The sequence below is a fragment of the Phoca vitulina genome, unplaced genomic scaffold (assembly GCF_004348235.1).
Source record: "Phoca vitulina isolate PV1807 unplaced genomic scaffold, GSC_HSeal_1.0 scaffold58, whole genome shotgun sequence".
Lineage (NCBI taxonomy): Eukaryota > Metazoa > Chordata > Mammalia > Carnivora > Phocidae > Phoca > Phoca vitulina.
In genome coordinates, this window is record NW_022589761.1 from 10,069,954 (window position 1) to 10,097,789 (window position 27,836).

Below are 27,836 nucleotides of genomic sequence, written 5' to 3' on the forward strand. Positions count from 1 at the left end.
CCAGGGTGGCTCAGTCGGTTAAGCGTCTGCCTTCAGCTCAGGTCATGATCTCTAGGTCCTGGGATCGAGCCCCGCATCAGGCTCCCTGCTCAGCAGAGCCTGCTTCTCCCTCTACCCCACCCCCGCTTGTGCTCTCTTGCTCTCTCACTCTCTCTCAAATAAATAAATAAATAAAATCTTTAAAAAAAAGAATACAAACAGTAGAGATGAAAGTGTTGTATCAATGTTAACTTTACTCAAGTTGATAACTATGGTAGCTGCATCACAGAACCTCACTGTTCCTGAGAAATACACACTGAAGGATTTAGGGGTAAAGGGCCATGTTGTGTGTAACTGACCCTAAATGATTCAGAAAAAGTACAAGATAGATGAGAGAGAGAGAGACAGGACAAATTAGGAAATGGGATAAGATGTCAACTCAAGGTGAATCTGGGTGAAGAGTACAATGAATGTTATTTGTATTCTATTTATTCTTTTTTTTTTTTAAGGTTTTATTTATTTAACAGAGAGAGACACAGCGAGGGAGGGAACACAAGCAGGGGGAGTGGGAAAGGGAGAAGCAGGCTTCCCGCGGAGCAGGGAGCCCGATGCGGGGCTTGATCCCAGGACCCTGGGATCATGACCTGAGCCGAAGGCAGACGCTTAATGACTGAACCACCCAGGTGCCCCTGTATTCTATTTATTCTTGAAACTTTTCTGCATGCTTGAGATTACTTCCCCTCAAAAATTTTAGAATTTAGAAGAAGAATGCTTACTATAAATAATATATGATTCTGTATGTGTGAAGTTTTCAAACAGGCAGAAGTACTCTAGATGATAGAGGTCAGAATAGTGGTTCCATTTGGTGGGTATCTGCTGGAGACAGGGCAGAGCACAGCTATCCAGGGTACCCCCAAAATTCTATTATGAATGTGTCTCATTAAGCTGTGTGCTTAATTAAAAGCTTTGCACTTGAGGCTCCTGGGTTTCTCAGTTGGTTAAGTAGCCAACTCTTGATTTTGGCTCAGGTCATGTTCTCAAGGTCCTGGGGTCAAGCCCCACCTAGACAGCTGAGGGGCACCTGGGTGGCTCAGTCCATTAAGCATCTGCCTTCAACTCAGGTCACGATCTCAGGGTCCTGGATTGAGCCCTGCAACGGGCTCAGTGCTCAGCGTAGAGTCTGCTTAGGATTCTCTCTCTCCCTCTCCCTCTGCCCCTCCCTCTGCCCCTGTTCATTCTCTCTCTAAAAAAAAATAAACAAAATCTTAAAAAAAAAAAAAAATTAGACCCTGAGAAGGGTCTTGTGGACCTAGAACTCTGAAAGTTAAGTGTAGGATTGTGTATTCAGAAACCCCTGATCCAAAGTTCTGCCCTTGGGTTGGAAACCACAGTTGCTTCCCAATATCAGAGTGCCTTAGATCCACCAGGCAAGGGGGGAGTGCTTCATTCTTCCCATCATAACTCCAAACAGCAAAACTTGCAATCATCTATGACTTAAAGGACAAGGTTTTCTGAGTAAGAAAGCAGTAGTCACTCAAGAAGGGGAGTCGTTGGGACACTTCCAGTTGCAGGGTGACTTTGGGAGGAATACTGTTTCCTCCTAACATTGTAGCTGGCTTTATCCCGCGGTTATGCCAGCCTGCCGAATAGCCGGGCATATTTTTACTCTCTGATTAGGAGCTAATTTTTACTTTCTGTATTGAAAATTCAAATATAATACTCTGTACTTTGCAGTGATAATGGCAAGATTTAGCAAGACATTGACTCTCTGAGCCTCAGTTTCCTCTATGTAGGATGGGACTGACTCATGAGTGTAGTTCCCGTGGGATTTTGCGAGGATTAAAAGGGATCATCTTATTATTGCTACTATTTCTCCCTCCGTGTCTTGCCTTCTACCTCTCCAGCCATTTCTGTCCCCACCTCACCGCCTCCCATCCCTCCACCTTCCCGCCTCAGCCCCACATCTGGAGCCGACATTTGTAGGCTCACAGCGCCATCTGGTGGTCCGGAGGGTCTGATCCTTGTGGCAAGTGCAAGACGAGGTGCGGGTAAACGCGAGGGTGGGTGCTGGGCTGGAGAGGGTTATAGAGCCCTGGGACGTTCGTTACCTATTACTGCTGGAAGAACATGGTCCGTGTGTGGGAGAGAGAGGGTGCCCCTGTGCACGCTGTGCTGAGTCCCGGTGGGTCTGAGCTCGGTGAACGCGTGGGTGCGTCCGTGTAAGGTAGTATGTGAAGGGCCCTTGAAAAGTCTGAGACATACCTGGAGGTTTCTGAGTAGGAAAGACAAGGCGGGCACAAGTTTCCCGGGGGGGGGAGTATCAACGCTAGGTCTGGGCCCCAACTGGATATCTGTGTTGTTGGGACACTGTGTGTAAATGTGAATATGTGAGTGTACCATATGGACACAATACCTCCCTGAAAACAAAAAGAAATGCAAGACATCTTAAGTGGCTTTCATTAATGATATCATAATAATATTGATGCTGTTATTCTGAAACCATTAGTTAGATACAAATATAGACTATGGATATATAATATTAGCCTAGGTATATGTAGATGGTATTGATATAGATAGACGGTATAGACATATAGTATAAAGGTGACAGAATAAAAGGATAAATTATGTAGATGGAGATGACACAGAGGTAGACAATCTAAATAGAGGTGGTATAAATATGGTACAGACATATGATATTGATGCATAAATAGGTACAGGGGATGAGAACATAAAGCAGGTAACTGCGTTAATCCCATTAAGAACCAAGATCTTCCGCTTCAGAGAAAGGGGGTCCTGAAAAAGCCAGAGGAATGCTTGATTCTTCTATTGCTTTATCAACTTTCAAATAATCAGTTGGTTCCTTTGCATCCTTCAAAGGTGACCCGTGAGGTTCTTTTAAGTATCATGATGCTAATTCCCTGATATGCTTTATCAGAGTTTTACGGTTGTATCAGAATCTAGGGAGGAAATACAAACAAGTGCTTAGAAAGGTAAACAAAAGAAAGATAAGGCTGTTATTAACTCCCGGAAAAACGAGCCTGTAGGAGAAGGAAAATGTAACTGGAGGTCACTCTCTGTGAACTTTATACACAGTCATGATAATGTAAACACTGAATATTGATTTAACTAGAGATGGAGACAAATTCAACTGAGGGACCGTGGAGAGGGGAAGGAGTGCTTGCAAAGGCACCCCAGGATTTGGTCCCGGAAGGAATGCCATAGAAGACTGAAGTCCCTGCACCTCCTTTGTCCTGGTGTGGAGGGCTGGAAATACCCACCACCCCCATAGGTGCCCACGCCCTCATCCCCAGATGTTCTCCCTTACATGGTGAAAGAGACTTTGCAGGTGTGATTAAATTAAGGATCTTGAGATCGGGAGATTATTCTGGATCATCCTGGTGACCCAATGTAATCACAAGGGTTCTTATTACGAGGGTGGCAGGAGGGTCGGAGCTGGAGGGGAGTGATACAGCCAGCAGCCAAGAAATGAGAGCAGCTTCCAGATACTAGAAGAGGCTGGGCCTTTGCCTAGGCTCTCCCCATTCCCTCGTGCTTGGATTGAGGTCCAATGAAGAGCTAGGGTTCATATTCATTCTGAGGCCTCAATCAGCAGTTCGTTTGTCCTTGGGGTCAGGACTCTGCTGACTTTTACCCTCTTGGAATGTCCAACGATGGAGAGATCATCCAGCCCCTGCTCGTTTAGTCCCTGGAAGAGAAGCCAAGCTGCTGTAGCATCTGGCTTGGGCTTCCCTGAAGTCACCTCAGCCATGCCCTTGCCTCCTGGAGGAATTTCCCAAGAGATTAAGGAACTCCTTCAGCTACTGGCATTAAGTGTTTATCTTCAAAAGAAACTGTGCCGAAGTCCTTGGTATCAGAATGTCAACAGGGAGAGGCTCCCACCCATGCCTCCAGCTCCCACCCCCCAACTCCTTGTACCTGTTATGCCTGAGTGCAAGCCACTCCCTGACTCTGGCCTCAGGCTCTCCTTTGCAAAACAAAGGTGATGGGTAAGAGGGCCTCTAGTGAGGTTCCAAGGTTAAAATCCTACAGTTCTGAGAACCTAGAGTCCCAAGGCAGTTTAGCACGGGCCTTGGATTCAGACTAGAGCTCAAGCCTTCACGCCTGCCAGTTACTGGTTGGGTGCTCTTGGGAAAGTGACTGCACACTCCTGAGTATCAGTTTCATCTGTAAAATGGGGATTAAACAAGGCAACGCCTCTGGAGTGTGTGACATGGTACCTGGCACCATGCCCTCTCCATATGCCATTGCTGTCGTTTGTAATGGTTATTTATAACTAGATCTGTGCTGCTGGTGCCCAGCAACGTAGGGCCAAGCATCCATCAGCACACACAGGCCTGGACACTCTGGGTTGTAATAAATTAAGTGTGGCCAACTCCTTTATTAACCCAGGGCACAAGAGATCAGAGTGTAACAACAGAAAACACAGACTGCTCTTCAAGGTGGAGACCAGTCCTTAATCTGGAATACATACACACCTGCAAGGATCCATGAAGATTTTCCACCAGATAAGCAGACACAGGGACAAGTGAAAGGAAATTAATGCCCAGATCCTCATCTTCCCAATGGACAATTCCCTAAACAAATCTGCCTGAGAAAGCCCCTGGTTGTGTAGGACTTAGCCATTTCTTATTTCCGTCCTTCACCCACCTTCTTAAAATACAAACAAACAGACAGAACAAAACAAAACAAAAAACCTGACTTTCCTCCCATCCTCAATTCATACTCTTGGGGCAGAAAATCCTCGGTGACCGAAGAAAGAGATTTAGAACGCTGACACTGGTGTTGAGAAAGGGAGGAACTCTAATGACTGGATAATGAATCCTTGCGCAAGTCTTTGCTTTTCAGGTTTTTGCTTCCAACACTTTTCATTCAACAAAATTGGGGGAGGGCTGGACAAACTGTCAGCTGAGAAATCATTAAACTATGTTCTGGAGATAGATCAGAATTGATTTCTGGCATACAGCTTAAGAGTTAAAAGAATTAAGGGACACCGCTATACTGATATGTGTTGGATTCCCATCTAATTTAATGGTGTGAACACATTTTCTCCATGCTTGCTTAAAAAGAGAGAGAAAGGGGACATACTCATTTTCCCCTGGGTATCTCCTATGTATACATAAGATATATGTGTTAATAAACTTCTGTTTGTTTTTCTTCTGTTTAAGAAAAAGAGAGAGAAAGGAATGAATTTTTTTTAAACAAAAACAAACATAAGAAAGAATACCAGACCAATCTTAAGACAAAAATTTTTGAAAAATAAACTAAGTAGACAAATACCTGATAAAATAATAATAACAAGGGGCGCCTGGGTGGTACAGTCGTTAAGCAGCCAACTCTTGGTTTCAGCTCAGGTCACAATCTCAGGGTCTCACGATCGAGCCCCACATCGGGCTCCGCAGTCAGCCCGGAGTCTGCTTAAGACTCTTGCTCCCTCTGCCCCTCCCCCCCATAAATAAATAAATTTTAAAATCATAATAATAATAGAACTTGCCAAAACTGACATAAGAAGAAATAATAAACATGAATAGTCCTACAATGATTAAAGAAATTGAATCTATAATTAAACACTTTCCCCTCTAATGTCTCTGAGAGCCTCACTAGTCAATTTTACCGAACAGGTAAGGAAGAAATAATGTCAACCTTACACAAAGTCTTTCAGGGAATAGAAAAAGAGCAGCTTGGGGCGCCTGGGTGGCTCAGTCAGTTAAGCGGCTGCCTTCGGCTCAGGTCATGATCTCTGGGTCCTGAGGTCAAGCCTCTGGTTGGCTCCCTGCTTAGCCGGGAGTCTGCTTCTCCCTCTCCCCTTGCTCCTTCTTTCTCTCTCTTGCTCACTCTCTCTCTCTCTCTCAAACAAATAAAAATCTAAATAAATAAATATATATATATATACATTAAAAAAAAGAAATACAAGTTCAAAGAGAAAAAAGAACACGTAAAACTAAAGAAAAAATTGCTTATGTCTTTTTGTAGATGGTTAATAGTAGATCTCAGTTCTCGAAGACTCCACTGGCTATATTTTAAAAAATGGCATACTTTTTATTTTTAAATGTCAATATTTACAATACACCAATGGTAACAATTTAAACTGATGGGAAAAAGTTTTCCATCTACCTGAAAGTGTGAAGATATAAAATTCTAAAAAGAATTTTTATGTACTACATAAGCAAAATAGTGAGACTACTGCTTTTCAGGTATCTGAAAAGGAACTCAGGCAAAATTGTGGCACCAAATTCAGGGATTCACAGAGCAAGATCCCCAAAGCTATGCTTTTGAACAGTAGTCAACTCTGGTTATAAAATTTACAGTATTGATAAAGACATCCTCAAAAATAGTAAGTGAAGGTAGAAGCATCTCCAGGGATCTCCAAGGCTGGCACAAAGTCCTAAGAAGATAAATCTGAATGCAAAGTAAATATTAGCCACGCATCATTTTTGAAAAATATTACAAAATACAAATTCTGAAGGGGAGTCAGTTGAGAACCTGTGCTTCCTCTCGCTGGTGGTGGCAGGTGGCCTTCTTCTCTCCCGGGCCCTCATCGTCAGTTCCTTGATCCCCCTTCCTCCTCTGACCCACCTCCAAAAGCTGGGATTCCTGGGGGCTGGAACCCACGGTGTCTCTCTCTCTCTCTCTCTCCTGGTGAGTCCAGCCATTCCTAGGCTTCAAATGCCACCTCTGTCCACTAAGTGTGGGGCATCCCGATGCAGGCAGTGAAAGAATTCACCCCAGGCAGAACAAAGGGGTTAGAAGTTATTGAATATACTGCAAGGGAGGAGTGGGTAGGACAGAAAAAGAGACTGTGCCACGTGGCGGTGGCGAGGGGCTATAGTTATAGGGCCGAATGGAGGAGTATGGGAACATATGGAATTTTCCCTTTTTCTGGTAATCTTAGGAACTGTGCCTGGTTTTAAGTAGCCCATTGGTCGGTTAGGGCCTATGGCGTAATGAGCTTGTTGGCATTAGCTCAGTAGTCACTGTGTGCGCCCTTTTGCCTTGCTAAAATTTCCATTGCTCAAGCCTGTTGCCTAAAAGCAGCCTCTTCACCTTCACATAGGACCCCCAAACCTATGCCTGCTGCCCAGATCTGGTATCATCTGGCCCCTGCCTGTTCCCTTCCCACTCCAGCCACAAAGGCCTTGTTGGGCCTCCAGGCTACCTCTCAGGTCTCAGGACAGGCTGTTTCCCCACCTAGAATGTTCACTCCCTCTTTCCGCCCAAGCCCTGCCCTCCCCAGAGGTGAAAAACCAACTGCCCTGCCTGCTCCCCAACACACTGTGCTGGAATCATCAATGACAACCCTGAGTTCCTCTAATCCCCTGTGCCACCCTCTGAACCTCCCAACAGGCTGTTCCCTCTGCAGGGAACACTTTTGCCCATGATCCTCCTCTACTCATTCTTTGGATTCACATATGCCCTAATTTTGGGAAGCCCTCCCTGACGCCACCCCCTGCCCAGGCTAGCAGGCACTTACTCTGGGTTCCCACAGTCCCCTGTGCTCCCCAATCCAGTCCTGATCACACTGGGCAGTAAATGGTGACTGAACTGTCCTCCCACTGAGCTCCATGACGGCAGGGCTGCCTCTGTCCCCGCTGTGACCCCAGCATCACCCAGCCAGGCCTGGACACAGAGCTGGCTGGCATCCACTCTGGATGTAACGAACTGAGGCCTGGGGTCTCCAGGGCCTCCAGCATCTGGCACGGGCAGAGGGGCCTTCTGCATCCTCACCTTCTCATTGCCTCCACTTATTCTGGAAGCTAGAGCAAGTTGAAATAAAACAGGGGATTACATGCAGATGGAATTTACTGCAGATTTGGAGACACGGGTGCACATAGGGGAATGTGACTTCCCCAAAGTAACACCAGGAGCCAGTAACCCCATGACCTTGGGCCCCACCCTTTATCAGCTCTCCAAGGGTGGGTCTCACTTTGTGGGAAGATAGAAAGCAATGGAACCAGGCCAGGCTGGTTCTTGCAGGTGAACTGAGAACATCAGTGACTTTAGGAACTCCTCGCAACTGGGGTAGGAACAAGGAGCGAGGAGCTGAAGGGATAAAGGGACTTCGGGGGGCGCCTGGGTGGCTCAGTCAGTTAAGCGTCTGCCTTCAGCTCAGGTCATGATCCCAGGGTCCTGGGATCAAGCCCCGCATCGGGGTCCCTGCTCAGCGGGGAGTCTGCCTCTCCTTCTCCATCTGCCCCTCCCCCAGCTTATGCTCTGTCTCGCAAAAATAAATAAATAAAATCTTTTAAAAAAGGAGGGGACTTCTTTTTCTGTAGTCTTGGAAATTTTTATGAGCCCATAATCCTCTACTACGTGTATAATTGACTATGTACGAAAAATTATAGGAGATAAAGGCACTGCGTTCAGGCTGGCTGTCCTGCGGTTTGGGCACCACGCCCGGCTCATAGCAAACACCCAGAGCAAGAGAGCAGCAAAGTGTGGCACCCTGCTGGCTGTCTGCCAGGGTTGGTCATTAATCAGGTGATGCCCTTCAGCCTCTGAGGGAGGCACTAATATACCGTTCCCATCCTACTGAGAACTAGAACGAGGGAGGTCAAGTCGCCCGCCCAAGGTCATACAGCTCAAGGCCAGCGCGGGATTCGAACCCACGTAGCTCCTGGCCACACAGGGCAAGTGACTAGGAAGACAGGGAGAGGTCAGTTCCTCTCGGGTTCTCCTCACCCACCTCGCCTCCAACCCAAAGCAGTGACCTGTGGGGCAGAGGGCGCCCCCTGGTGGAGCGGCGGAGGGAGGACGCGAGCAGATGGGGGTGCAGCCGTTTGGGGTCCCACCAGGATATGGAAAGGGTGGGCGTCAGAGCGGGGCTCACTCATTCATTTCTTCATCACCACGCAGAGCGACCGGTCTGTACCGGGCAGATTGGGAGTAGGGATGGAGCGAAACAGTCCTCTCAAACCCAGAGAGGGGACAGGGAGGGAAGGGCAGGAGTGGAGAAACAACCCAGAACAGTAGGTGCTTAAGAGCTGTGTGACCTGGAGCAGGTAACAGAACTTTCTTCTGCCCCCATTTCCTCGTCTGAGGTGGGGAATATTTTAGCACCTCCCTCAAAGCAGTAATGTGAGGATAACAGGATTCGTGCCTTTTGTTGGAGGCGCTCAAAGGGGATTCCTTAACCCAGCCGGGGGTTGGGAGGAGTGAGGGGTCAGGACTTTAAAGCCTGCCCAGTCCCTACTCTCACGGGCTTACCAAAAAGTTGTGTGTTGTGTGCAGGATTCGGTGCAGAATAGCACCATTATGACATTTGACCGGTACTACATCCTTGGGAGGTAGGTGCAGTTAGGAGCGCATTTACCAGTGGGGAAAACCGAGAGGTTTAACTTGGCCGAAACCACACAGAGATATGGCAGCCGCAGGGCAGAGCTGCATTCAGCTGACTCCTGTTCCCAGAAGTTCCCTCCAAAACTCCCTGTCCTCCTCCCACAACGCACCACCTCCCCGAACATTTCCTGTTCCTTTTTTTTTTTTTTTTTTTTGAGCAAGCTCTGTGCTCTACTTGGGGCTTGAACTCAGGACCAGATCAAAAGTCGTATACTCTACCAACTGAGCCAGGAATGCAAAACCTCTAAGCTCACTCCCTTGCTGCCCTGGCTCCAGCCAATCAGTTCTTAAGACGCTGCCCTCCACCCTTCTTCCACTCCCCTGCCTCCACCAACCGGCTGAGCCACATATTTTTTCCTCCCCCAAGACACTTCTTGCCCTATGAGAATTCCAAAGCCAGCTGCTGAAACTGGGACATTTTCATCTCACTTAATGTGTCTTCCCGGTCAGGTGCCATGGCAGGCAGGGCGCCCAGAGGTGAGGAAGATGCCCTGTTCCCACCCTTGTCCAGCTCTGGGCTTGGGGGTACATCCAGTGTCAGGGACGTGATCACAGACGTGCAGTTTTAAGGCCCCCAGCTTCAAGTGGAGAGTGGAAAGAAAGAAGAAGGAAGGAGAGCCTGGGGAGCCTGGAGCTCTGGTAGGGGACTGGGGTGGACTGGAGAGGGGAGGGCAGGAGGAGGTGGAGTGAGATCAAAGGCTGTAGGCTTAAGGAACCAGACCCCCATGACTGGACATTTGAAATGAGGAAGTTCTCAGGGTGCCTGGCTGGCTCAGTTGGTAGAGCATGTGACTCTGGATCTCAAGGTTGTGAGTTCGAGTCCCACATTGGGTGTAGAGATTACTTAAAAAAAATAAATAAGATGAAATGAGGAACTTCTCAACTAAGTGACAGATGCAGTGCTGTCTGTAAGAGGGAAAACTGAAATACCCCGGAAATTAATCCAAGGGGGAAATGGATGGAGGCTTTGCAACAAAGCCATTCCCTGAAATACCTCCCAGGAGTTAAAACAAATGAACCAGGGGCGCCTGGGTGGCTCAGTCCGTTAAGCGGCTGCTTTCGGCTCAGGTCATGATCCTGGGGTCTTGGGATCGAGCCCCACATCCGGCTCCCTGCTCAGCGGAGAGCCTGTTTCTCCCTCTCCATCTGCCTGTCACTCTGCCTACTTGTGCTCTCTCTCTGTCAAATAAATAAATAAAATCTTTAAAAAAAAAAAAAAAAAACAACAAATGAACCAGAGCCGCATGTATGGGTATGAACAAATCTCAAAAAGTGAAGAAGAAAGGCCAGTTTTTAAACCTGCAAAGGAATGCTTTCCCAAATATGGTATGTGGATGCACAGATATGTAGTAAAAGATAAAAACTAAAAAGGTATCTCAGGCATAGAGATATTATTAACTATAAGAGAGCGGTGCCCTGGGGGAGGGAGGGAGGGAGGAATATGACATCTGGCAGGGGGTACGAGAGACCCCGCCTCACTTGGGATTATTTTATTTCTGTAAATAAATAAATGGTTAAAATGTCAGGATATAATAAAAGTGCATGTGCACACATGGTTTAGCATTGTTGCATTCAGCTGACAATTCCTCTAAGCCTGTCCTGTCTCTGTGTTTGAAATATTTTTTTTTATTTTTAAAAAGATCTCATTTATTCCTTTGTCAGGGGGAGAGAGAGAGAGAGCACAAGCAGGGGGAGCGGCAGGCAGAGGGAGATGCCTCAGCAGGGAGCCCGATGTGGGGCTCGATGTGGGGCTCGATCCCAGGACCCTGGGATCATGACCTGAGCCAAAGGCAGATGCTTAACCGACTGAGCCACCCAGGTGTCCCTTGAAATAGTTATTTTTAAAACAGAAGAAAGGGCTGGCGGGTATGGAACCCACTGATAAATGGATACAGACAAGGAGGAGAGGGAGCAAGGATAATCACGAAGACCTGCAATTTTATTTTGCTCATCTTTTGGCTGCCTTCCTGATGCGAATTTGTGGGAGCAGTGCCTTATTTTTTTTTACCATCAACACCATCCCATCTCCCCCGCACCCCTCCCGCTCGCCACAGGTTATGGCACGTAGAAGGTATGCAAAAACAGCGGGTGGGGTGCTGTGGAGGAGGAATGGGATCTGGGGATGGGGTGAGGGGACAGCAGTAGAAGAGTTGTGAAAAAGAAAACCACAAGGGGGCACCTGGCTGGCTCAGTTGGTAGAGCATGTGACTCTTGATCTCCGGACTCCTGAGTTCAAGCCCCATGTTGGGCAGAGAACTTACTTAAAAAACAAACAAAACAAACAAAACAAAAAACCAAAAAACAAAAAACCACACACACAAAGGCTCCAAATGGTGTCATTTAGACCAAGTTCCTAAACCAGGGCTTGATACTTAATCTAACTGCAGTTTCAACCTCCCCCCAAAATGTAGACTTACCCTGTCAGTCAGGAATTTTTCAATGAGCGCCACGAGTTGGCCACTTGGACCCTCTCCAGTCCCCAAAGAAAGATGAGGTAATCTGCACGATAAGACCCTTGCTTTTCCCAAACAATGTAACGATGCTCATAACTTTCTTGCCCCACCCTCCTGTAAAAACCTTCCGTTTTGTACATTTCCTTGGAGCGCCCCTTTATTTGCTAGATGGGATGCTGCCAGATTGATGAATCATTTAATAAGGCCAATTAGAGCTTTAAAATTTACTCAGCTGAATTTCTGTTCCTTAACAGATTAACGAATATTGCTGCTTTGCTTCCTGTGACTGTCCATTCCCTGATGTTACTCACAGCCAAGGATGCTCTTAGAATCTAGGGAAGCATGAGGGCAGGGGTGCCAGGAAGGAAGCAAGACTCATCTTTAACTTCTCCTTTCGCCCAGTTCTCGGTGCTGGGTGGGGCAGCTTTGAGGGAGGGAAGGGCTGTGAGGAGAGAAAGTCAGGGGGGAAGGCACATGGGCCAAACACCAGGCAGGTCATGGCTTATCCCCACACAAGTTCTAGAACCATAAGGCTTGGAGGATCCCAAGCAAAATAAACACACACACACACACACACACAGCAATTTCCAGAACCAACCCACCACTCAGCCTGCTGGATCCCTGGGGATGGCGGCCTGTAGAGTGATCTAAGAAAATACATGGTAGGAGCTAAATTTAAAGAGGGTCATGCTTCAGCCTCACCCAGCCCAGATCAGAGGGTGTCTGATGAGAAGTAGCTGGTAGGGGAGAAGGGTCAGTTGTCAGTCGCCCAGGGTAAAGAGAGACCAGGATCCACCAGAGATGATTCTGTTACTGTGAAATCTATATTGGGAACCAGACTTCTTTGGTCTTTAGACTCGAGAATTTGGAGACCTTGATTGCTCTTTACACAAATTTGAGAGACTAACAAATTGTATTCATTCATTTAACAAAATATTTATTGGACATCCACTGTGTGCCAGACACTGGAAATATATCTGTGAACCAGACAGAAGTCCCTGCCCTTCCTGGAGAGAACATTCTGGTAGGGGAAGGCAGAATAAAAATGCAAATGCATATATAACATGCTTTCAGGTAGTGATAGAGGCTATGAAGAAAATTTTTACATGTTTAACAAACACACTGAAAGCTTCCTATGTGCCAGGCACCATGGTAAGTGCTTTAAAAACTTGTTTAATATTTATAAAATACCTTATTTAATGAATTAAAGCAGGGTCTGGGATTGGGAGAGAGAGCTAATTCCGTTTGTGTGGTCTGGGAAAGTGTCTTCTAGAGGGAACTGGCCTTGAGTTGGGAACAGTAAATGAGCCAACCTCAATCTCCAGGCCAAACAGTTCAGGCCGAGAGCTAGTGCAAAGGCCCTGAGGCTGGCTTTGGTGTTCAAGAAACTGAAAGAAGGCCAGTGTGAGTGGAGTTTCATGAGCAGAGAACAGAGTGGGCCAAGGTGATGTCAAACTTAGCAGCCAGTGGACAGATTCTGAAGGGCAATGGCGGCCACCATTTGGGGCTTGAAGTTTATTACCAGGGTAGTGGTTAAGCCTTGTTTTGGAACCTTTAGAATCTTGGGGACTTGGAAGTTTTCTTATCTACAGGATCTTGTGTAAAAATGAATAAAGGGCAACCTCACTAAAATGGGAGTCAGGAGGTTGGACAGGGAGAGCTCTCACGCCCTACCACTCAAAGTCAATTACAAATCCAACAGGAAGAGAAGAACCTTGCCCATGGATACTATGGAGGAAGAAAGGAAGGCTTGGCTCCTCCCCACCTCAATAGCCCAGCTAATGACAGACAGTCACAACCAGCCAATGAGAAGCCACTCTACTTCCAACTCCCAGTGTGCTCCAATGGACTTTTTGTTTAAACAGCCTTTCCAACGCCCCCACTCCTTCCTCTATAAAAGAGCATACCTCTGCTGTGTTCTCTGGATTTGCCTATCTGTGATTTTGCCATATCCTGGTTTCCCTGTATTGCAATTCTCTGCTGCTCCCAAAGAAACCCATATTTTGCTAGTAAAATACTTGGCAGTTTTATTTTTAAGGTTGATGTTTGTAATCTAAGTCATCTTATAACATTAGACTCCTAGAACCTTTGCAGTCTTCTAATTTCTCTCCTAGGCCAGAGCCGCGTCCCTCAAAACGTGGCCACCATGTTCCCTGCCGTCTCCTCTGGTCTTGATTCTGCCTCTTGAATCCAAGGGGTGTGCCCTGAAACCGGGGAAGAGGAGGTGGGGAGGCTGGCCTACACTTTGTTGCTACAAACTGGGTGCCAGTTCTCAGTTCCTCCTTTGCCTTGTTCTGGAGAGTTCCGGGAGGTCCCCAAACGAACCTCTACCCTTTCTGTCCACTGGGGCTTTAGTTCTGGGACAGCCAACAGGTATCTCAAACTTAATGAAACCAAATGAGAATTCCTGATTCCCTGACCTCCCGTAAAACCTGCTCCATCAGCTTCCCACCTCTGGTTCCCATGGGTTCCCTAATCTCCTTTCTAGCCTCTAGAAGAGCCATCACCATCTTTCTACTTGCCCAGGGCAACAAATCTAGGAGTAGGAGTAAAAAAATTTGTTTCACTAGAAAACATCCTTCTGGGTTATCAGATTCTGGTCTTGTTTCCTGTCTCATGCAGTAGTCTCTTCTCTCTCCTGTAATAGTCTTCTAGCAGAAAATCTCTCCTTACCTGACACCAGAACTGTTTGTATTTGACAGGTTGACCTTGATTCCTTCCTTTGCTGTCAAACCCAGTTTGTCAGCAAATCCTGCATGCTCTACCTCCATAGACATCCCAAATTTATCCATTTCTTTCTCTCTCCCCACTGCCGCCCACCGGGCTCCAAGCCACAGGTATCACTTGCCTGGACCTTGCTTACCCTAGGTTCTTGGCTTTTTCTTCACTTGCTCCCCGGTCACCTGCTGCCCCAGTCATCCACAATTCATTCACCAGAGGGTAGCCAAAAAGATCTCTTTAAATGCAAAGGGAAGGGATGCCTGGGTGGCTCAGTCGGTTAAGCGTCTGCCTTCGGCTCAGTTCATGATCTCAGAGTCCTGGGATCGAGTCCCGCATCGGGCTCCTTGCTCAGTGGGGAGCCTACTTCCCCCTGCTTGTGCTCTCTCACTCTCGCTCGTTCTCTCTCTCTGACAAATAAATAAATAAAATCTTTTAAAAAAATAATAATAAATTCAAAGAAAAAACTAATCTGGGAGGGGGCAGGCATTGATCGGTGCTAGGGGCGAGGAGGGGGGTTTGACTGAGAACGGGTATGGGGCGGTTTCTGGAAAGACGGTAACTGTATCCTAATAGGAGTTAGGGTCACATAGACGTATGCAGTTGTTGAAATGCATCTTGGGGCACCTGGGTGGCTCAGTCATTAAGCGTCTGCCTTCGGCTCAGGTCATGATCCCAGATTCCTGGGATCGAGCCCCGCATCTGGCTCCCTGCTCAGCGGGAAGCCTGCTTCTCCCTCTCCCACTACCCCTGCTTGTGTTCCATCTCTCACTGTGTGTCTCTCTCTGTCAAATAAATAAATAAAATCTTTAAAAAAAAATGCATCTTAAACGCACTTAAGATTTGTGCATTTCACCATATGTAAATTTACCTGGGGTGGGGGGAAATGCCCTGTAAACAAATATTGAACTCTAGCAAATGATGCATGCTGTTGTGCTTAAGAGTGAAGTGTCCTGGCGTCTGCAACTGTCTAAAATGCATCCAAATAATAATAATAATAATAATATGGATGGATGCGGCAAGATGAATAGGTAAGCAACACAGCAAGGATAGTAACGTGTTATTGGTGGAATCTAGGTGGTGTCTACTGTATGTTTGAAAGTTTTCATAATAAAATGTTTAATGAAAGTAGAAAGGAAACTAAGTAACTATTCTGCTGAAAACTCCTGCACCTGCTTCCTTTTGCAGGAGAAATACAATGCTGATTGTTTTCCAGGTCCCTGCATACCTCCCCGCTGACTTCATCTCGTACATTCAATCTTCCATGCAACAAATATTTACTGAGCACCTACTGTGTGCCCAGCACTGCTCTAGACACTGGGGCTAGAGCTTTGTACCAAACAGCATGGACCTGACATTGTAACTGTCTTCCTCCAACAGAGCTCATTGCCCTGGCAAACCTTTGAACAACTTGAGATTATCTTAATTTATGACTTCATTTGCATGTCAATATGAGCTCAGGGAAAGCAGGGCCCATCTCTCTTACTCATACCTGCATCTCCAGGCCTAGACAATCTTGTTTATAGTTGGACCTCTATAACGACTAGTTGAGAGAATATTCGCTAACATTTACTTGATAACTCGTTATCTACGCACCTGGCCCTGTTTGAAGTTGTTTGCACATGAACCCATTAATCCTGAAAACTATCCCCATTTTACAAGAGTTAACAGAGGCACCCAGAAGCTAGGCCATGAACTCAAGCAGTCTAGCTTCAGACATCATGTTCCCAACCACTACAGGAAACTGCTAAGTGAAGGAATGATTCAATCATTCGGCATGGGCCGAGTTCAAATCCCAGCTCTGTGGCCCAGAGCCAACCGATTTATCTCCCTGAACCTCAGATTCTTTCTTGTTAAAGGTCAAGTCCTCCTCCTAGTTCATGGCGAGGATGAAGGATGCTGGAGGAAATTGGCTCCAAGACGCGCACACGCCCAACTCACACCCCGACAACCGTGAGCAGGGAGGTGGGAGCTGGGGAGGGCGGCGCCGGTCACCGCTCCAGGCACGGGGTGTGGCCTCCTGGAGGCAAAGTCTCCGGCTTCCAGGTTCCTCCAGTGTGCTCACGCCCTACCTGGGGCCCCAGGCGCTGCCTCCGCCCCCCGAACCTGGGTGATCCGCTAGACAGCCGAGCCACAGCCGGTTCCCAAGCAGGCAGCCGCGGTGGTCTGCAGGAAAGAAATCCGGCGGCGGGGATATAATCCTGCCTGTAGGTAGCGGGAGGGGCTGGCGGCCCCGCCCGCCTCCCCTCCGCCAGATTTCGTCCAGAAGGAGCCGCCGGGCTCCCGGCCCCGACCCGCCCATAAGCGTGGAGCGTCTGGGAACCACGCGGAGGAGCCGACCCGCGGCGACGGGGGCTGCCGGCACCTGGACGGGGCTGCTGGTGCTGCGGCTGTTCTTGGTGCTGAAGCTGGCGCTGCCCCGGACCCGAGGCCACCTGCCCGCCGGGCCCACGCCGCTGCCGCTGCTGGTGAACCTCCTGCAGCTCCGGCCCGGGGCGCTGTAACTCGGGGCTCTTGCGGGTGAGGGGCCGCGGGGACGCCCTGTGCTGGGGCGGGGGGCGGGGCAGGGCCGGGCGGGCGCGGGGGATGCCCAGGGAGAGAAAGCGGAGCGCCAGGGCACAGAGGCCCTGGGGTATCCTAGAGGAGGCGGGCCAAGGGTGCAAGGGCAGAGGGGCTAGGGGCGTTCTGGGGTGGGGCGGGAGCAGGACTCCAGAGCTGAGAAGGTCCAGTGGAACGGGGTGGGGGTAGGGGGGTCTGGGGAGAGAGGACCCTGGTGTGCTAGACTCGGGCTAGGAGGGGCAGAGACTTCTGCCCGCGGAGTCCTGGAGAGGATGAGAACAGGGAAGGAAGCAGGATCCGGTGGCAGGGGTACCGGGCAGAGGGGCCCACAGAACCTGGGGAAGGTGATGGAAGGAGGGGATTAAAGCCAGAGGCAGGAGCCCTCTCGCAGAAGAGAAGCTGATGCTGGGATGCTGGGGGTTTATCTCCCGGGGAGAGGTAGCTGGGGAGGGGCAGAGAAGAAAAGCGGGAGGGGTTGCTGGCAGGAGGGGGAGGCTTGGCTGGAGGGTTTCAGGTATATGTCTGCAGAATCCGGGCACCGGAGTTCTGTGGAGCTCAGCTAGGAGGGAGCTAGAAGTCCCCCGGGCAGCAGGGAAAGAAGGCAGAAAGGAAGGCTGAGTTCTAACCTTTGGGGCAGGAGGGGGAGGAAGAGGCCAGAGGTTCTCTGTCGAAAGGAGTCTGGGGGACTTCAGGACATGGGGAGGGGGGTGGGGGTCTTGGGGAAAGATGGGGCAGGTGCCCAGCAGTAGCTGCTCCAGAACTTGAGGGTTTAGCAGAGTGATAGAAAAGGGTGGCTGGTTTTGGGGTGGGGGAAGAGCTGAGGAACTGGGAGAGGCCAAAGTCTCAGCTGTCCATTTTTGCAGCCATATATCTGAGCTGGGGGTTAGGGGTGGTTCTTGGTTGTCCCAGGGTCCGAACTTGGGGCTCTGTAGGAGGTAAGGGGTTGGGGACTCTATGGGGAAGGGAACTGGGAGCCTGGTGCAAAAAGAGAACTGAACCTCCCAAGGGAGTTATTTCTGTCTGGGGGCGGGGGGAGGGGTTCCTCTTAGGTGCCTCATCCAGTGACGGGGCCATGATGGGGACACTTAGACCGAAAGAGGCAATAGCCTGCCTCACAGCATGCTCCCCTTCTCCCTCCCTGCCCCCAGTTGAGTAAGAAGTACGGACCAGTGTTCACCGTGTACCTGGGACCCTGGTGGCGCGTGGCGGTCCTGGTCAGGCACGAGGCTGTGCAGGAGGCCCTGGGAGGTCAGGCTGAGGAGTTCAGTGGACGGGGGATGTTGGCGACGCTGGACGGGACCTTTGACAGCCATGGAGAATCATGAGCAGAGCTGGGGACTGCTGGCTCCTTCGCTCAGAGCCTGCCACCGCTGACCAGTGTGACTTTTGTGCATGGCTTAGTGTCTCTCGGCCTGTTTTCCCCATCCATCAAATGGGGTCATAATAATGCTTATTACATAGAGTCATCCTGAGGATTCAATGAGGCCTGGGTGAGGTGTCGTGGTGTTCTCGCTGCTCCAGGTGAAGCCCCCAGGCCTGGGAGGGACAGGGAGAGCTTTCTAGGCACTGGGAATGGGTGGGACCACTTAGTGTGTAGAAGCTATTCTCTGCTAAGCCTGAAAGTAGAAGCCTAGTGTTGGGGCCCCTGTCGGGACCCAGCCATGACCCCGAGCTTGTTGGCCAGTGGGGAGAAAGACCTATTACCAGGCTAGGATGGGGAAGGCAGAAGGGTCAGGGCCAGGCTAGGGGAAGTCCTGAACTGCTGGGACCAGAGGACGTATCTGACCTAGCCTGTTCGATGGGAGATGTCCAGGAAGTCTTGAAAGACGGTACGGGTTGCCTGGGCGACGACTCCTAGGATGAGCGGGAAGGGTGTTCCAGGCAGAGGAGTTAAAAAACCATGGAGGTGAGAGAAGAAGCATTCATTCGTTCAGTTGACAAATTTTTATCATGCCTGCCCCCATAGTGGTTACTGGGGACACAGAGGTGACCAAGACAGATGTGGTGTCCTGTCATACCGTAGGAGAGATGGACGTGTCATGGGACTGGAGGGAGGGAATAGGATTCTAAAATGAGAGGTACAGCGCTCAGAGCAGGACACAGGGGAACTGTACTGGCCCAGGTCAGGGGAGGGAGACAGGGAGGAATCAAGGAAGGCTTCTCGGAGGAGGTGACAATTGCAGTGAGACCTGAGGATGAATGGAGTTAGTTTATCAAGTATAGAGAGGTGAGTGGGGGGGATCCTGAAACCACTGAGGAAGTGAGAGGCCAATGCAATTGTAGCAGGATGAGTAACGAAGCTGGAGAAATGGGTCATGCAGGGCCTGAGTCACACCAGAGTGCTCAGCTTTGGGATTTTCTGGGGGCTATAGATGGAAGCAGGGAAGAAGTAAGTCAGAGCTAGAAGGATCCTCGGGTCACTGTGCGGGAGCCCAGGGAGGGGACTGTGCTGTTCTGGGGCTGGGGGTGTGGGGAAGGGAGGGGGTGGTTGGAAGAGGCATCCAGGGCTCTGGCCAGAGGCCAGGGGCCAGTGGGCTGAGATAGGAAGGAAGAGAGCTGCTGAGGCCAGTTTGGGACATGGTGGGAGGGTGGGCAGGGGACACCCTGGAGGAGGCTTCCAGGAGGCCCCGAGGGGCCAGCATTATACATGTGAGACCCTGGGCTCAGAGAAGCAACGTTTTGTCCAGAGCAGACCCTTAGCTAAAGGAGGAAAATGTCAGTTCCATCCTCCTCTCTCCCGGTTCAGCTTCCAAATGACATGGGGCAGGGAACCCAATAGTACTCTGTAAATGTTGGGAAGGAGGGAGGGAGGGAGGGAGGGAGGAAGGAGGAAGGAAGGAGGAGAAGAAGGAAGGAGGAAGAGAGGGAGGGAGGAAGGAAGGAGGAGAGGAAGGAGGGAGGGAGGAAGGAAGGAAGGAAGAAGGAAGAAGGAAGGGAGGGAGGGAGATGGATGGATGGATGAAGGAAGGAAGGAAGAAGAAGTCTTCACTCATCCGGGTTCACCACAGAACAGAGGGAGCCTGGATAATCCCAGTTACCAGCTTCTCAGGAGAATGTCACCCTCTGCCCCAAGGTTAGGCATTTACGGAGCACCTACCGAGTCCTCAACCCTGAGCTAGGCTGGAATGGACTCAGCACAGGGCCTGCAGAGTCCCTCTCGGGCACCTCACTGGGAAGGAGGGAGTAGTCCTGGGGAATGGGGAGAGGGGCCAGTCCCTTCTTGAGTCTTGGCGGCAGCTGCGGAGATTCACCCTGCTGGCCCTGCGGGACCTGGGCACGGGAAAGCGAGAAGGCGAGGAGCTGATCCAGGCGGAAGCTCAGGATCTGGTGGAGACATTCCGGGGGACGGAAGGTCAGCAGGGTGGGGTGAGCCTGGGGTCCCCTGCGGCGTGCCTGAGTGGGCGGAGTCCGGGGCTGGGCTGAGGGCTCTGTTCACCCGCACCTCTGGCTCCTCTACCTTCCGTCTCTGTCCTCCTGTCTCCCCAGGGAACTCTGTGTCCCCAGTACTGTCACTTCACTCTTCCTGCTTCATTTCTTTCGCTATCCTTCTGTTTTTCTCTCCTGTGAAAGCCTGTCTCTGTCTTTGCCTCTCTCCTTGTCTCTCTCCCTATCTATCTTTTGCCCAGTCTTTCCCGGTCTGTCTCTCTTTCCATGTGTGTTTCTCTGTCTCTCCCTGTCTGTCTGTCTCTTTCCCCCTTGCCGTCTGTTTCTCTGTCTGTCTTTCTTTCCCTGTCTGTCTCTCTCAATGCCGCTCCAGCACGGCCCTCCCCCCTGCCCTCTCCCCCTCAGGACGGCCCTTTGCTGGCTCAGGCCACCTCCAACATCATCTGCTCCCTCACCTTCGGCCTCCGCTTCCCCTACGACGATGAGTTCCAGGCCGTGGTCCGGGCGGCTGGTGACACCATGCTGGGGGTCAGCTCCCTGTGGGGCCAGGTAAGTGGGCGGGACCCCTGTCCAGCCACCTTTTCCAGGTAACCCCCAGAGCACCCCTCCACGCTGGTGCAGGGCCAGGCCCCATGGGAACAGCTGCTCTCTCCGCACACCTGTGAGATGTTCTCCCGGCTCCTGAAGCCCTGCCAGACCCCCCCCACACAGCTCCTGGGCCACTTGAGCATCCTGGCCACCTTCCACTGTCCAGCAGGTGCAGTGACACAAGGAGAGCCTGGACACCTCAGCCCCCCCATGTGACATTGTGGATGCCTTCCTGCTGAAGATGGCAAAGGTAGGGGAAGGTCAGGCTTGGGGGGGGGGCCTCCTGAACGGGGCTGGTGGCCTGGCCAGCCCCTACTCAGGTATAGCTGGGAATCTGTCTGTTATGTAGACGATCTCCAGAACTTTTTTCATCTGCTGAAACTGAAACTCTTGACTTGTTAAATAACAGCTCCCCAGTCCCCCTCCCCAGCCCCTGGCAACCACCTTTCTGTCTCTATGAGTTTTCCAACTCTCGGGACCCCATATAAGTGGAATCCTACAGTATTTATCCTTTTGCAACTGGCTTATTTCACTTAGCGTGATGTCCTCAAGGTCCATCCGTGTCATAGCGGGTGACGGCATTTCCTTCCTTTTTAAGGCTGAATCCTATTCCGCTACATGGAATGGCTTATCCATTCATCCATCAGTGGACACTTGGGGCGCCTCCCCCTTTTGGCCGTTGTGAATAACGCTGCTGGGAACGTGGGTGTACAGATACCCCTTTGAGACCTTGCTTCCCGCTTGTTGGGGGACATGCCCAGAAATGGAATTGCTAGGGCACCTGGGTGGCTCAGTTGGTTAAGCGACTGCCTTCGGCTCAGGTCATGATCCTGGAGTCACAGGATCGAGTCCCGCATCGGGCTCCCTGCTCGGCGGGGAGTCTGCTTCTCCCTCTGACCCTCCCCCTTCTCATGCTCTCTCTCATTCTCTCTCTCAAATAAATAAATAAAATCTTTAAAAAAAAAAAAAAAGAAATGGAATCGCTGGATCGTATGGTAATTCTAGTTTAATTTGTTAAGGGACCTGATACCATTCTCCATAGCAGCTGTACCATATGACAGCCTCACCGATGGGGACAGAGCTCCCGTTTGTCCACATCCTAACCACATGTCATTCTCTGTTTGTTTTTTATAGTGGCCATGCTCTTGCATTTTCAAAAACATTGCAGCCAAAGAGAACTAATATCAAGAGTCCACTTCCCCGCTTGCCCAAACATTTATACAAACCCCCTGATAAAGCTTGAACTTGCTGTGTCGCACCCCAGGCATGGCTGGGCTGGGCCTCTATTATTCCCTGCAGCCTGAGTTCTCTGAGCCCCTCTGCCTGGTTTCTCCCAGGAGGAGCAGGACCCAAGCACAGAATTGACTGACAAGAACTTGCTGATAACAGTCATTTATCTGCTGTTCGCCGGGACGGTCATGGTCAGCACCACGGTCCGCTACACCCTCTTGCTTCTGCTGAAGTACCCTCAGGTCCAAGGTAGGAGGCTTTTGCACCAGCCAGCCCTGGGGATGGAAATGAGGGCTCAAGAGGAAAATGTTCAGGAGAAAGGAGGGCCTGAGCCAGAGCCTGGAAGCGAGAATGAGCCCGGCATCAGGGGTGTCTGAAGAGCGAGAAGTTGGGAGGCGGCTGGTGGCAGTGTGAGGCTCAGTGAAGTGAGAAATGGGGCAGGAGACCTCTCAGGGCCTTGTCACCTTGGTGGTACCTTGTATGCCTGATCCTGAGCAATGGGGAGCCATGGAAGGAGGCTGAGCAGGGGAGGGCAGGGTCAAATTGGCATTTTAGAAAAATCCTTTGGGCTGAAAGAGGTAAGGTGTGCAAGAGGATGCCAGGAGCCCAGGGAAGAGGACGGGATAGGGACCTGGGCAGGAGAGGACAGTCCTGGGCCAAGTGTGGGGAGGGAAGAGGGACCAGGTGGGCAAGTAGAACATGACCCGGGAGGCCCAGGAGACAGGGGGATGGGGTAGGGGGGGACCATGGGGCCACCCTGAGATGGGGACAGAGGAATGAGGAGCTGTTTCAGGGGAGACACTGAGGCCAGTTTGGGACAAGTGTGAAGAGCCTGGGGCCACGTGCAGGGAGGCATCCAGGAGACCACAGACCCCTAGTTCAGGACTAGAGATAACAAACTGGGGAACTTGCTCTCAGGGTCCTGGGTTCCAGCAGCATGTTGGGGATAGAGTTTTCTTAAAAGGGGGAGGACACCTGGCTGGCTCAGTTGATCAAGCATGTGACTCCTGATCCTGGGGTTGTGACTCTGAGCCCCACATTGGGTGTAGACATTACTTAAAAAAAAAAAAAAAAGCTGGGGTCATCAGGGCACAGGCAGGAAGTAAAGCTGCGGGAGGGTATCTGGCTGAGAGGCAGAGTGGGGCTTGAGCTCCAGGGAAGCCCAGGATTTTGGGGTCAGGCAACTGCATTAAATGCTGTCAAGCCAGTGGGGTGGGCTGACCTGGAAGATGGGGCTTAGGGTCTGGTGGCCTCGGCGGGGAATGGAGCCCACTGTGACCAGTTCTCTGGGCCTCAGTTTCCTCATCTGGGAAATGGGGATGGATAATGGTACCCACCTCACAGGATTGCTGTGGGAATGCGCCCAGCACGAGGGACATCAGGGACCCAAGCTCAGCGAAGCCTGGGGGGACTCCTCCTCCCCACCTGCCAGCCCCCCCCAGCCACTGCCACTTGGAGAAGATGCAGATTCCCAGGGTAGAGTCGCAGGGCCCCCACCCCACCTCTGACCTCCCGTCCCCCTCTTCCTGGGTGCAGAGCTTGTGAGGGAGGAGCTGACCCGGCAGCTGGGGGCCGGCCGCGCACCGGCCCCGGGGGACCGAGCCCACCTCCCCTACACCGACGCCGTTCTGCACGAGGTGCAGCGGCTGCTGGCTCTGGTGCCCATGGGAGTGCCCCGCGCCCTCTTGAGGACCACCTGCTTCCGAGGGTGCACCCTGCCCCGGGTGGGCCTGCCCTCAGCCACACCCAGCGGCTGTCTCCACCTCCCGCCTGAGTCTGTGGCTGGGTGTCCGACTTTTTCTGATTGTTGGTCTCTATCTCTCCTCTCTGACATCTCCTCTTTCTCCGTGTCCCTCTCTCTGCACCTCTGTCCCTCTGTCTTTCTTTCTGTGTGCCCTTCTCCTGCCTTTGACTCTGTCTCTGGCCCTCAGTTTCCCCATCTGTCCAACGGATATCCTAATTCTACCTCCTTCCAAGGTGGCTGGGACAATCACATGCCAGGGTTGACAGGTGACACACAGCGAAGCAATTTGAGAACTGAGGGCAGAAGGAGTCTCAAAATCAAATGAGTCCCCTTCCTTCCCTCCCTTCTTTCCGCCCCGCCCCCCGCTCCTGCCATCCATTAGAGAGCAACTCATCGCCAGCACCACCAGGGGGCGATGTCCGCCCGGATACCCCAAGTGCCTTCCCGCAAGCGGCTCCCTCCTTGAGCTCCGTTGTAGAATCAGACCCTTAGTGGTTATGATCTGGTCCTGGTGTTTCCTCGCTGGGACCTTGGGCAAATCACTTCACCCCCTGCATCTCCCTCTACCCCTCTTCTAAATCGGGAACAGTAAGAGTATTAACTTGGGATCTCAAGGAACCTGCGAGATAATGCTTGCAAAACACCACCTCAGCTCTTGGTGCAGGGAGCCGGCGGTTCCCCCCGGGGTTCCCCGATCCTGGCAGCGGCAACCATTGCTAACTCAGTGACTGTCGCCACTCTTGGTAATGATTACAGAACCACGGGCATCAATGACTTGAGCACTTGCTCTCCACCAGGTATTATTCTAAATGCTTCACCAACATAGTACCTTGTTTAATCTTTGGAGCAATCCTACACTATTATCATGCCCAATTTATAGGTGAGGAAACTGGCCTTGAAGGCTGAGAAGACTTGCCGGGGTCACCCAGCCTACAATGGTAGAGGCAGGATTTACACCCAGGGCTTATGCTTTAGCCACAGCTGTCTGCCTTATTTTAATAGCCGTAGCATGACCTTGTCTTCTCCTGGAGCCCCCCCTCCCCTTCCCAGCTCAGACCCTGCTAGCCATAGTCCCTGGCAAATGAGGTCCCTCTCCCTCGCATCTCCTCCACTGAACAGCCCTAGGATCACAGTCACTGATCTCGGCTGCCACTCAGGGACCCGGGCGGGGGAGCCTTCACGACAGCCCTCACCTACCCACCCTTGGCTTTACCTCTGGAAGAGCCCAGTGGGAAAGAGCTGGACCCGGGCCATGTGGCTTAGGACAGCCACAGATGGATCACAACACAGTTTAAAAACAACATGTAGGGGCGCCTGGGTGGCTCAGTCGTTAAGCGTCTGCCTTCGGCTCAGGTCATGATCCCAGGGTCCTGGGATAGAGCCCCGCATCAGGCTCCCTGCTTGGCGGGAAGCCTGCTTCTCCCTCTCCCACTTCCCCTGCTTGTGTTCCCTCTCTCGCTGTGTCTCTCTCTGTCAAATAAATAAATAAAATCTTTAAAAAAATAAATAAAAACAACATGTAAAAAGAACTAGCCCCCTCCCAGGTCCAGATGCTACGTTGGGCAAGTTGTGTAAGTTTGGGGGACCTCAGTTTTCCCACCTTTCAAATGGGAATCATGTTAGAAATGGCTTCATAGATCTGTTAAAAAGATTTAGTGAGTTTGAGGGCATATTTGTGTGTGTGAGAGAGAGAGAGAGCAAGAAACATGTGCCTATTGCATAACAGAGAGTATATAGGAAATGCTTAATAAAGTGCCTGGCCCGTAATATGCCCTTGAAATATGTGGATGCCCGCGGATGCCGTGGTGCTTTGTGAACTGATGTCCCTCTTGTGTTGTGCCCTCGGGCCTGCACAGGGAAGAATATTTGTAATCTTATTATTGCTCCCCCTCAGGGCACTGAGGTCTTCCCCCTCCTCGGCTGTGTCCTGCATGATCCTGAGGTCTTCGGTCAGCCAGACGAATTCAATCCAGACCGATTCCTAGATGCGGACGGACGGTTCCAGAAGCAGGAGGCATTCTTGCCCTTCTCCTTAGGTACCTGCTGGGCCGGTCCTTGTTCACCTGCCGGTCCCTCCCCACGCCTGGGTGTGAGGAGGGCTGACCCAGTCCCATCTCCCTGTTCCCTCCAGGTAAGCGTGTCTGCCTCGGAGAGGGCCTGGCTCGGGCAGAACTCTAACTCCTTCTCACCACCATCCTGCAGGCCTTCTCCCTGGAGAGCCCCTGCCCGCTGGGGGCCCTGAGCATCCAGCCAGCTGTCAGCGGCTTTTTCAACATCCCCCCAGCCTTCCAGCTGCAAGTCCAGCCCCACTAACCTCCCCACCTGTGTGCACCGATGAAGGAGGGAGGGAGCCGTGGGAGGGGGTGGCCTCCTCATGGAGGTGGGCGTGCACATGGTTGTGTCTCCAGAGCCGGCAGCCACACTCACACACCTGTAGCTGTTCTAGAGTCGGTCACGCAGACGCTCGGCCGACATGTCCCCAGGGCCCCGCTCACTCAGCCCAGGCAGCTGTTGAGACACGCAGCCACGTACCTCATGCAGCCACGAGGGCCACGAGGCAGCTCTGCCACACAGGCTTTCTGGAGACACAGATTTAGCTCGTCTGGAATCACGATCACGGGCCCAGATAACACACCATCCCGTACACAACACAGCCCCCCTGGGTTCACAACCCACGTGTGGGAGTTCGGCCCCTTCCTTCACAAGCCACGGAAACAGCCACTGTGTTCAGGGCCCACGAGCCCTCTTCATCCAGCCACCTGCCAATTCTGGGAGCCTGGTGCAGAGGTGAACATGCCCCTTTCTGGGTCATGTCCCTGCACAGAGAGACCGTCCCTGTCTTCAGCCCCAACGTGGCCTCTCTCGTGCAGCACGTGACCATCGCCGTCTGCATGCCCCCAACCACCGAACCACACAGCCAGCCCACACATGACACCGTCCCATTCCCAAATATCCTCCCAGTGAGACACACCATTCCTGGGGAAGGGGGAGGGCACAGCCCCAGGCTCCTCCAGGCCTTCAGCCCTCAAGGACAACCCTTTCCAAGCACCTTGATCCTCAAATTCTCCCAAATATAAATACACGTCCAGCGTGCAATTGTGCACACAGCCCTGGGAACCAAGTAAACTTGGACACACGGGGACCCTCTGATCAGAAAAACACCTCCCCCTCCTGCTTATGTAACCGTGTTACAAGTCTCCCCAGCCTGCCCCCACCCCCACACACACACTGACCCACCTCCCGTCCTCAAGTCCCAGTTAGACCTGGTGGAAGGGGCTAGATGACCAAGGAGGGACCTCATTCCAACTCCCTGTGTCAGGCAAGAGGCCAGCTCTGACGTCCTTGTGACTCGAAGGTCCCCATTTTGCAATAAAAGCTCATTTCTGGCCCCCGGTCTGGCCCATGGCAGGGCCTGGTGTGCCTGTGACAGTGTCCGTCATTGTGAGTTAAGGGGTGGGGATGGGGGGTCCGCCCCTCCCTCGAGGCTGGGCGGGAGCTAAAAATCAGGGCCCCCGCCCACCCTGGCTGTTGACATCAGTACCAGATGTGGAGGTGGGGGGAGGGGGGGCCTGTGCTGGGCCTCACTTCCGGTGAGGCTGATGTGGGGAGGGGGCTGTGGGCAGGGAGAAGGTAGCCGGCAGAGCTGCGGGCCTGGGGTGGGCTGGGGAGGGGGAGGAGGGTGCCCACCCAGAGAAAGCCTGCAGGTGACGCTCCTGATCCAGGCCCTAGGAACTCTCCCAATCTGAAACTGCTGGAGCATGATTCCTAACCCAGCTCTGCGTCTTCCACAGGCTCTTTTCTTCCTGCCTTCGCTCCACAAGGAAAGC

General features: G+C 51.5%; 1 protein-coding gene and 1 non-coding gene across 2 annotated transcripts; both read left to right on the forward strand.

The window, feature by feature from the left end:
• Positions 1-10,094: 10,094 nt before the first annotated feature.
• TRNAQ-CUG lies at positions 10,095-10,167 on the forward strand. Its single transcript has one exon. It is a non-coding gene; the product is annotated as a tRNA-Gln (tRNA).
• A 6,226-nt stretch (positions 10,168-16,393) lies between these two features.
• On the forward strand, positions 16,394-26,322 carry LOC116623228 (cytochrome P450 2S1). The gene is given in 13 exon segments (XM_032390168.1): positions 16,394-16,457; positions 16,551-16,614; positions 16,774-17,005; positions 17,007-17,024; positions 18,212-18,383; positions 20,251-20,429; positions 20,853-20,996; positions 21,090-21,191; positions 21,193-21,285; positions 22,373-22,514; positions 23,802-23,989; positions 25,904-26,045; positions 26,141-26,322. Coding segments are annotated over 13 exon segments (1,722 nt in total).
• Positions 26,323-27,836: the final 1,514 nt, after the last annotated feature.